General features: G+C 41.4%; 1 protein-coding gene across 2 annotated transcripts in view; it reads left to right on the top strand.

Annotated features, from left to right (window-relative positions):
* The window catches only part of NOX3 (NADPH oxidase 3), a 58329-nt gene that overhangs the window by 42050 nt on the left and 4848 nt on the right, over positions 1 to 11431 (top strand). For both annotated transcript variants that reach the window (XM_007451347.1, XM_007451348.1), the window contains exons 11-12: positions 275 to 421; positions 5134 to 5258. In XM_007451347.1, the coding sequence (XP_007451409.1) occupies positions 275 to 421; positions 5134 to 5258 (272 nt within the window). The remainder of the gene's footprint in view (positions 1 to 274; positions 422 to 5133; positions 5259 to 11431) is intronic.

The raw sequence follows: 11431 nt of genomic DNA, 5'->3' as shown, positions 1-11431 counted from the left end.
GCAGGAATGGGGTAAATTGATCCTCATCCAGTGAAACTGGCAACAGCCCTCAGGCTCCTGACTCTGAATTCATTCTGGGCCTTTTCAAACACAATGTGAATTTTTTCAAAAGAAATCACAGTGTGACTATTTGTTCGCTGGCAGAGGGAAGCCTGTTATTTTGCAGAAATGCCCATTTGGGCTCAAATAATTTAGTGGAGATAAAGTAGTCTGCGATTATCAGCACATTATGAAAAGAGGGACAGATCTGTTTTCTTGCCTTCTCTCTTGACAGGTGTACTTCTACTGGATTTGCCGAGAGCCAGGAGCCTTTGAGTGGTTTGCCGATCTCTTACTCTCGCTGGAAACAAGGATGAGTGAGCAAGGGAAAACTCACTTCCTGAGTTATCATATATTTCTTACTGGCTGGGATGAAAATCAGGTATAGATAAGACTTTGAGAATGAGCAATATTATCTAACTTGTCTCATGATAGAGCAAAGAGAAGAGGAATAATTGCAATAATGAGCTACACGGTTATCTAGCAGCATGAAAATATTGTTTTTATGTTCTTTAAAAGAAAAAGAGAATAAAATAAAACCAGATAAGAAAGAGCTATTCAAATTGTAGCAATAAAAGCTACAGTTGGGCTTCCCTGGTGGCGCAGTGGGTGAGAGTCCGCCTGCCGATGCAGGGGACACAGGTTCGTGCCCCGGTCCAGGAAGATCCCACATGCCGCGAAGCGGCTGGGCCCGTGAGCCATGGCCTCTGAGCCTGCGCGTCCGGAGCCTGTGCTCCGCAACGGGAGAGGCCACAGCAGTGAGAGGCCCGCGTACCGCAAAAAAAAAAAAAAAAGCTACAGTTAATTTGCTGAGGAATAGAAAAGAAGATTGGAAAAAGAGGTTGGTTAAAGGGAGAAAACCCCAAGTTTGGAAATCCAAGAAAAATTATGTCATTAAAAGTTGCATTTGGGACTTCCCTGGTGGCGCAGTGGTTGAGAATCTGCCTGCCAATGCAGGGGACATGTGTTTGAGCCCTGGTCCGGGAAGATCCTACATGCCACGGAGCAATTAAGCCCGTGTGCCACAACTACTGAGCCTGTGCTCTAGAGCCCGTGAGCCACAACTACTGAGCCTGTGTGCCACAGCTACTGAGTCCACATGCCTAGAGCCCGTGCTCTGCAACAAGAGAAGCCACCGCAATGAGAAGCCCGCACACTGCAATGAAGAGTAGCCCCCGTTCACTGCAACTGAGAAAGCCCACACCCTGCAACGAAAACCCAATGCAGCCAAAAATAAAAAATAAATAAAATAAATACATTTTTTTTAAAAGCTGCATTTGAAATTTAGTAACATCAAGCAAACATTATGGATTGGCTATATTGTCTTCTTGAGCTCCGAATTGGTTCTAATTCTATGTTTTGAGCTGTTCAGAGTTAAACAGAAAAAACTGACAGGTGTTGGCATTCAGCATTTTGTATTGTAAACCATGTGAGTTCCTACAGAAAATAATTATTATGAATACATGATTTATCTAGAGATCTATTTTTCTTAAGGCATTCTTAGAAATTGTGTGCACGTATGTTTATTCACCTGAGATCAAAATGATCTGTTGGGGCAGGTGTTCTGCTGTGTCTATTAATATGTATTAATGACATATTAAGGTTGAGTTTACCAAAAATAATGCATATCAAAATATTGCACTATGGTACTATTTCAGTGTTGTTAGTGTTGAATGATAACTATTACATTTCCAATCTTTTTTAACTCCTCAAATATGGAAGCTAACAATGAAGTGATTACTAGGTTATGACATTTATGTCCTAATCAGCACTTCTGTGACAGCTACTATAGATATTTAAGGAAGTGTGTTTGAACCAGAGATTTGCATTAGTTACTAAATTTACAAATGATGAATGCACTCCTGAGAGCCACACACACACACACACACACACACACACACACACACACACACACACACACACACACAAATTGACCCTATAGAACATCACCGTAATTTGACTCTGTGCTTCTGCAAATGAGTAAGACTTGCTTGAAATGCAGTAGCTAAACAATTTTTTAAGGTCTTAATTGCAGTCGGCCTTACATATTTATTCCTCTGGGATACTCTGAAATTGAGGTTTCCTGGGAATTAGGCTTAAAACATCTTCATGAATTAAATAGTGTTAATTATATTTTCCAAACAAATACCTGTTTCATATTCAGTGGGATTTTTGACTAATGATCACTTGGTGAAGTACAAACAAGCCTTTGTCTTCTGCTTTCTGGTCCTGTGCTGACTCTTCTGCTTCTAAAGTGAATCGATCCCGACTGTCCACTTAAGCAACCCCAGTCACTTGGAAGTTGCAAGACTGAGGCTCTGTTTGATTTTGCGACAACACAACTCTACCCCATCCCATCCCTGCCACTTCCAAAAGTACACTGTTAAGAGATAGTTTTCTTCTGAATACGAGCAAATTAAAATAGACATGTTCTTAAATTTTTGCCATGACATGTTGGAAATTCTTGAGATGCTTAAATTTCAGGACAAAATAATTGGTACATGCTGTCAGTCAGGAATCAAGAGGCTGTTTTAGAAACAGCCAATTGCTAAACTGAATTCAACAACCTCAAAGTGGCAGAATGACAAGAACAGAAGGGACAGATGGAAAAGGGCAAGTCAACAGGGTTTGGAGATTAATTGAACACTGGGCTGAGAAATATGGAGCAAATATAATTCCAAATGTTTGAACATCAGTGATTGGTAGCTGGAAGGTACCACGGACGGAATAATGCCCAAACTTCTTAGCAGATATTTCCAGACCCCTCCTGACCTTCTTAGCAGATATTTCCAGGCCCCTCCTGACCTGACGGCAAAACCCACTTGTTCTATAGAATTCCCATCGTTTTCCCCTGGCACCGGAGCCACCGAACAATACATGTTGTCCAATCACACCAAGGACTTTCTTACTTCCATCTCCCCTCATACAGTTTCCTTTCCCTGACATGTCACTCAGTGCCCTCTGTCCCGCCTGCTGCCTACTGCATGGAATCATCCTTTCAAGACCAGTCCCCACTAAGGCCTTCCCCAGTTCTCTTAGTCAAAATTACTTGGGGCTTCACCAGAGTAACATGCTTACTTCTCCAGAGCACTTCGCTTCTGTCTCTGGTAAAGAAGGGTGGTGGTCTGAATCAGGGCATAGAAATTGTGCACATGGTCTGCCTCTCCCTCCAATGACCAGTGCCTCACAGAGCAGAGACCTTCTGTCTGTCTTTGTACCATTCGATTCATAGCACTCTGCCTGCCTATGGAAATCACTTAACAGTTGTACGTGGAAGTAACTTGAAGTCACAAATTATTTGGAAAGTGAGATGATTCGTTTTTAGCTATGATGGTCAATTTGAAGGAACAGAAAGAATTCTACATAAAAATATGTTTGGGGAGTTTGAGATGCAGAATTCTACTCAAGCAGGAAGAGGAAGGCTTGGGAGAGAAAGTTTGAATTCATCTTTGTAGATTATGCTAATTGGATTGTGAAAATGGAAGCTCTTTGGGGAGTAGTGGTCTGAAAGAGATGCAGAGAGCTGAGCTAGAGACTGAGCAGGCAGTTACATATCAAGACAGGAGAATATGATAAGAAAATAACTACTGTTTCTTTCTTGAATCAGAGAGAAATAGAAGAACTAGGAATTTGTAATGCAAATAGAATCAAGAAGAAGCAGTGTTCAGCCACATGGTGGAGAAGCCAAGGAAAATAGGGCCTGAGTTGGTCATTAGATTTGGCACTTAGTCAAAAGGGAGTCAACTGTCTCTGCCTTCTCATTCTGCCCACTGCTGGAACCAGCTTCCTCTAGAGCACCAATCCATCCTACTGTTAGGCAAAAGCCTGTGGAGATGCAACACTGCCATTCTAATCTGGAGGCCGATACAACTCTGACCCTGAGTTCCAGTTCTGATAATGCGGCTTCCGCCAGTTTTCAAGGCTCTGTCCTCAACTACCACCTCCGTTCTTATCCCTGAACTCTTGTCTCATATTTCCTGCTTTGAAAAACTTGCCTAAGAAGGGGGTCCTGCCCCACTCTTGCCAGTTTTCCCTCTCTTGCCTGGAGTCCTCTTCCCAAATTCAGTTCCTGTAGTAGCGCTGCTACCTAGGCTCAGACTTGCCTGGTGCCAACTTCCTGCAGCCTGGATATCTGGGACCCCACCAAAGTCTGCCACCGTCTTCTGCCTGTTAGGGTGCAGCCTCCCTACCCCTGGCTGCTTTACTAGACTGATGTGAAGGCCAGCCGGGGAAGCCAGTCTTGCAGCAGGATCGTGGGGTAAGAGTTGGGCCCAGCAGGGTTGTTACCCATACTGCGCAGAGGATGTGAGCAAATGAAACACCAAAGGGTAAAAACCCATGAGCTCAAGAGCTGTGGTGGGATCTGAGCTGAGCAGACACATACCCCAGGAGGTAAGAAGCAAGAATCCTTCTTACCTACCAGAGTTCAGCATGGGCTGAAACAAATCATAGCAACTTAAAAAATCATCACTAGGCATGGCTATTCCCCAGGCTCTTATTTATCGACCACTTGATGCCTGGGTGCTTTCGTGTAATTTGAAGGCAAGCCATTGGCCACAGAGCTCCAGCCATGCCCCTTGCTAGTTCTGGCCACCTCTCTGCCTGCCAGACTCAACATCCTCCCAGCACTTGAACCTGGACACAGACCGTTTCACCCCAGTAGGCAGATCTCACCGTAAAATCCAGCTTCACCCTGGGCTTTTTCTATCTCTTTAACCTGTCAGGGCCCTTCTAAAATCCCCAGGATTTACTGTGAAGTGAATGGGGACAGAGCTAGAGATTACTTTTTGAGAAATTTGGCAGAAAAAAAAAAAAAGGAAATAGCTTAGGCTTGCTTTCCTTTACCCCTTTTTACCGTATTACTCTCATCCTTTCAAGAAAAATCTTCTTTCCAGGCTCACGTTTCTGCACATCAACCACATAGAAGGCACTTTGTTTCAATAGTGCCCAAGGTAGACTACAAAGAATTTCCTATAAAAAGTTGTGTATTAAATCTACAAATGAGCATAATTATAATTACTTCATCCTTCATTTATTAGAGGTTCCTTTTCTTTTCCCTCTAAATGTCATCTGATACCACAATTTTTACTTTAGGCCTTTCACATAGCTTTACACTGGGATGAAAATACTGATGTGATTACGGGATTAAGGCAGAAAACCTTCTATGGAAGACCGAACTGGAATCACGAGTTCCGGCAGGTAGCCTACAGTCACCCCAGGTAAGGCAGCTCTCTCTCCTCTGCCTGTTTGGAGCCTCCGTGGAGAGACAATGCCTCCATTGCTGCTGGAATGGAAAGCTCTCGGGCACAAACTGGTTAATCTGCAGCAGTGGGCATCTTGTTTAGAGATAAAACATCCACCTTAGAAAAGGTGGTCATGGGATGTTTCAGGAACCACAAACCTCTGCTTAAGCAGATTACAACATCTGACAATTATCAATTCCATTGAAATTTTTCACACTTAAGGCCAATCGAAGATGGCATTTCTTTTTTCTTAAATTTTATTGAAGTAGAGTTGATTTACCATGTTGTGTTAATTTCTGCTGTACAGCAAAGTGTCTCAATTATACATATTCTTTTTTATATTCTTTTCCATTATGGTTTATTACAGGATATTGAACATAGTTCCCTGTGCTGTACAGTAGGACCTTGTTGTTTATCTGTCCTACGTATAACAGTTTGCATCTGCTCATCCCGAACTCCCAGTCCTTCTGTTCCCCACCCTCCCTCCCCCTTGGCAACCACACATCTGTTCTCTATGTCTGTGAGTCTGTTTCTGTTTCATAGATATGCCTCATATTTTAGATTCCATGTATAAGTGATATCATATGGTATTTGTCTTTCTCTTTCTGACTTACTTGGCTTAGTATGATCATCTCCAGGTCCAGAAGATGGTATTTCTTTTTCTTTTTCTTTTTTTTTTTTAAGTAATTAATTAATTTATTTACTTTTGGCTGTGTTGGGTCTTCATTGCTGCACACGGGCTTTCTCTAGGGGCTTCATTGCTGCACACGGGCTTTCTCTAGGGGCTACCGTTTGTTGCAGTGAGCGGGCTTCTCATTGCAGTGGCTTCTCTTGTCGTGGAGCACGGGCTCTAGGCACGCAGGCTCAGTAGTTGTGGCTTGTGGGCTCTAGAGCACAGGCTCAGTAGTTGTGGCACACGGGCTTAGTTGCTCCATAGCATGTGAGATCTTCCCGGACCAGCGATCAAACCTGTGTCCCCTGCACTGGCAGGTGGAATCTTAACCACTCTGCCAAACAAGGAAGCCCAAGATGGTATTTCTTAAACTCCCTATGCCTTCAAGAAATCTTGGGTGAACACAGTTGACCTCTAATTACTCAACTGGAGAACTCACTTATGCCAGACTGTAAACTGTATCTAGCATATCTAGCAAAGCAGACAAAACTACTCTAAAACCAAGCAGGGATTTGGGGTGGTAGTAAGGACCCAGGAACTGGAGTCCTAGTGCCTGGGTATAAATACTACCTCTGCTGTTACCACCAATTTACCATGAACAGGTTATTTAACCTGGCACTGACTTAGTCCCCATCTCTGTAAACTGCAGATAATAAAACTGTTTACCTCCTAGGCTTCTGTGAGGATTAAATATGAGAATACTTATAAAGAGCCTAAAACAGTGCTTTGAGTTCAGTAAATATTAGCTGCTATCATTAGTAGTATTATTTTAATTATTACTATTATTGTTATCATTATATGTAGAGGTAGAAGAGCATTTGCTCTGGAACTATAAGGCAGGAGTGAAGGCTGATTCTAGAAGATTCTAGAAGATACTGGCTATGTGACCTTAGACAAGGCCTCACTATAAGACATGAATGATTCTATGCATCTACAGTGTTATTTTCATATTTTAAAGGTGCATAGTATGTTGAAGAGCTTCGTAAAGGGCCAAGCACTAATATAAATAGTTGTTGTTATTATATATCGCCTAAATCAGTCTTTGTTTTGAACCCAGTCATCTACAAATCTTGAAAGTAGCCTGTCCTAATATGGTCTTTGTTTAAAGAATAGTTTCCACATTTGAGGAAAGTCCTGGAGGGAGCAAGGGAGTGTGCCACATGGACAACTGGGAAAGAGCAAAAGGGCAGCATGTGCCAAGGCCCTGAGGCAGGATGCACTGTTCCTGGCATGATCCAAGAGACCAGTGAGGTTGTGGAACACAGTGGTTGAATGAAAGAGTAGCAGGAGAAGGCATTTAGGAGAGACAACTAGGGAACAGTACAGGTCATTTTATTTGGATTTTACTCTGAAAGGGGAAGCTACTTGAAGGATTGAGCAGAAGAGTGAAATAATCCATCCATTTTATGTTTAATTGGATCCCTCTGGCTGCTATAAGTGACGAGATTGTAAGGGGCCTTGGATGGAAATGGAGAGGCCAGTGAGGAGGTGGCCTGGATTCGGGGGGCCACAGTAGAGGTACTGAGAAGCCTTTGGATTCTGGATATTTTTTGAAGGTAGAGCCAGCATGACTTGCTAATGGGTTGGATGGGAAACATGGCCCAAGCTAGAATGGAGTTCCCAACAGCTGAGATGAGGAGAGCTGTAAGGAGTGGTTGGCAGGCATGGGATGTCAGGAGTCCAGTTTCTCAACATGTTTAGCTTTAAGATGGCTGTTATACATCCAGGCAGGGATGTTGAGTAGGCAGATGAATATGAGTCAGGAGTTCACGGGAGAAGTTCAGATTGGAGATACATGCTTGGGAGGTGTGAGCATATAAATTGTGTTTGGGGCCATGAAACTAGATGAGATGGAGAAAGAAGCAAATATAGATTGATGAGAGTTCCAAGAACCACAGTATTTGGAGGATAAGGAATTATATTGTCTATTTTTAGGTTATGGAGTTCAATATATATTATTCATCACTATTTTATTAATCATGTTGTTTAGGTCTTCTGTAGAACCTATTTTCTATCCATTTTATCAGTATTGAACCAGTAACAGTAAAAAAAAAAAATCTAAGGTATTTCTGACTAATTTCTCATTTCCTGTGATTTCCCTGTTGCTTTCACATCTTTCCCCCCAGTTCTGGCATTGGTGCTTTGTGGCCTTCCTTCACAGAGGTTATTGCTTCATTAAACTTTTTGTAGTTCCCTAGCATTTTTCTGCTCTCTGGAATACTTTTCTGGTGAATATTATTCCTCTTTTGGTCAATTTGGATGCTGTTTTATACTTTTTCTTATATTCTCTTTGTGCCAGAACTATTCTACTTTTAAAAAAAAAAAAATTAATTGTCACTGAATCTGTTAGACTTCCCTGGACCAGCTATTTGAAGCAGGTTTGGTGAGGAGGGAGGTGTGCAGGAGGGACCAGATGGCTGCCCAAGGTTCATAACCTATCCAATTCCAGTGGCTTCCTTTGTGTGAATTCACTCTGACCTAAACTGTCGTGTGCTGTGAGGCCCCCAGCCAACCCTTCTGCACCCTACGCCCAGGCAGCCTTTGGGAGAAACCCTGGACCCAAAACAGTGTTCACCGCGGAGGCTCTGAACCCCTGACCACACCATGCCAGTGTCAGCCCAGGGAAGAGACAGAAGGAGTGCTTGTGGGGAGTTACTCCTGATCTTGAATTGTCCTGAGAATAAAAGACTTCCAAAGGGAAAGGCCAAGAAAAGCTTAATCTTTGGCTTCAGTGTTAAGGGAAGGAGCGAGTGGACCAGCTGTACTACCTCTTCCTCACCTCGGGCTCAGCTTCAGATGCGCTATAAGAGCTGGCCAAGCCCCGTGAAGGTGGTCCTGGGACTCTGCAGGCACCACTCCTGAAACCCAGCTGCTTCATTTCACCTCTTGCCTTGACTCTTGCTGACATTTGGTCTAGAATCCAATTCTCGCCCTCCATCCGTCCAAATGTGGTGCTTTGAACCCATCCCGGCTTCTGGAGCCTCAGAATCCAGTTCCTCTGTGCTCCTTACTCAACACCCAGTCCTGGCTCCTAGACTCCCAGCCTCCTCTGAGCCCTGAAAGTCACCCTTCATCTCACACCCATCCAGTACTTCTCATCCAGAGGCAGAGACTGGATTATTATATCTGCAGTTTCCTTTAAAAATTATAGATCGAAAACTAACAAAATGTTACAAGCTTCTATGTTACAATCACATTGGTATTTTCTCCTTTTGGAAAAGAAAATCTATTCATCTGATAAATGTTTTACACCCAGTTTTCAATTATCATGGGGTGAATGTTCCCACGTTACAGGCTTTTGACACGGACACATATATCTTGGTTTTTAAGTTTTTATAGATGAGACTGCTCTTTGCTATGATTGTCCCTCATTGACTCCTCACATTGTATTTGTTTATTTGTGTTACACATGAAGTTTGCAGCCCAGTGGGAAGGCCTTTCAGATCAAACCATTTAACTACCTCCCTTCCCTCAGAAAGGTGTGAGCCAGAAACACAGCATCAAGAGGCCAAGAGTGGAACTGAGTTTGCACACACTCTGTCTCCAAAATTATATTGCATCATGCTGAAAAGTGAGTCTGCCTGGTTTTGCAGGGAGTGAGGAGTAGAGAATTTGAAGGTGGGAAAACTATATAGCTGTCACTTTTCTCGTTGCCCTTGTGAGGAGTGTGTTCATTCCTTTTCAAAAGCCATAATCAAAGTGTAGTACATACATGTACCTAAAGCCCAGCTGAATCTTTCAGCACAGCTGAAAACTTGTGGAAACTCTGTCTTCCTAATGGATGACTTCATCTCTTCCAGAGTAGAAGAAGGCCCCAAGATTTGGATGTCACTGAATCAAGCCTCTATATCATACTCCCTAGCCCCAAATTCTAAAAATAGTGTATTTGTAATAGATTTAGACTCTAGAACACTGCAACTTGTTATATAGCTTTAACTTTCAATGTAACTAATATCAGACATGTGTAGGCAAAGATCAATTATCATTTTATCCATGGAATGCCAGATCCCTGGGAAGAGACAAGTCACCAGTAAAACACTTAGCACTACTCTTCCAAAAGACCTTTTAAATGTCCTCCTTAAAATTTTGTTTTCTGCTGTGTAAAGAAGATTTATGTTTAATGAAGCTTTTAATGAAGAAATCTCAGAAAGAGAATGCCAATAGAATCTAATTTTTTAAAAAGAAAATCTAATATTGAGAAGTATTTCAATATCCTGGCCTTTGTCCAGATATAAATAAAACACACAATTCAATTATTGTTCTGCACAAAGGACAAGGTCACATTAATTTTCCTCAAGATGGTTATTAAAGAGATAAACGGTATGTTTTCCCCTGATTATGTCAAGGAGATGTTTGTTCCCTCCCAAGCCTTCTTGGCTACTCTTATAAGACAGGTCTGTCCTGTCATTAGCTCAGATCTTCTGGCAAAGATGGGCCATAAAGAATTGGTGTATTTGTTCATGGCCTCAGAAAAGATTCTTTGTTCTTGCGGGTCTTTGAAATAGGCTCTCAACCATTTCTACTCATCAGCATGAAGCCAAGGATTCTTAGGGCTTACTCTTTTAAAAACATTTACCTGTTCACTTAAAGCTGGACTCTGTTCTTGTTATAAGAAGAAGGAGTTGAATCAAAAGAATAAAGGGAAGAGGGGCAAAAATGTTTTTTTTACAGAACATGAAAAACAGCACCAAAAATAAAGCTTGAAGGGAAGCAGATCAAAGAGAACAGTGCACGCTATAAAGGAAGCAGAAAATTGCAATAATAACAGTAATAGAGAAACAAATTGATGGGCATCAAAATGAAAACAAATAAGGAAAGGGAAAGAAAAAATTAAAAAGAGATCAAAGACCAAGAGTAGAAAATAGGAAAGTATATTCTGTTGTTTTTATGTGCAATTAATTTTCATAATTGTGCCAGCTGTATTACAGAAACACAAGTATATTTTTAAAAGAAGATCAATAAATAGCAAGTGGATATGTAAAAAGTAAATCTTTTACTGATAACGGCCAAACTCACACACATGTGACAATTGTTGTATATTGCTTAAGTTAGACAAGCACAGAAAATTACTCTAAACACAAAAACAATGGAAATTATTGTCTTAATTAAAATATAATAGGTTAATTAAATACATACAATACATACACTGATACCTATGTCTTATTAATCTTTAGAAATGTGCATCTTATACAAAAATAGAAGTTATATTTCATTTTTTGTAGATGTTCTCAATATGTTCCCAAGCTTTTGGCAAGTGTTCAGAAAATCAGGAAATCGTTTCCAAGAAGGTAGACAGAATGAAAATAAATACATCTTGATCACATCTAGCTACTTTTTTGATAAACACACATTATGCGTGTACCCAACCTTCTGGATTTGTAGATCAGTTGTTTTTAATTAATTGAATAAAATGATTCCATAAGACTTTGATCTTATACTTCACATAATATTTATCGTTTGCCACTTTTGACTTATC

The sequence above is a fragment of the Lipotes vexillifer genome, unplaced genomic scaffold, assembly GCF_000442215.2.
Source record: "Lipotes vexillifer unplaced genomic scaffold, Lipotes_vexillifer_v1.1 scaffold935, whole genome shotgun sequence".
Lineage (NCBI taxonomy): Eukaryota > Metazoa > Chordata > Mammalia > Artiodactyla > Lipotidae > Lipotes > Lipotes vexillifer.
This window is presented reverse-complemented; position numbering and strand designations above follow the sequence as displayed.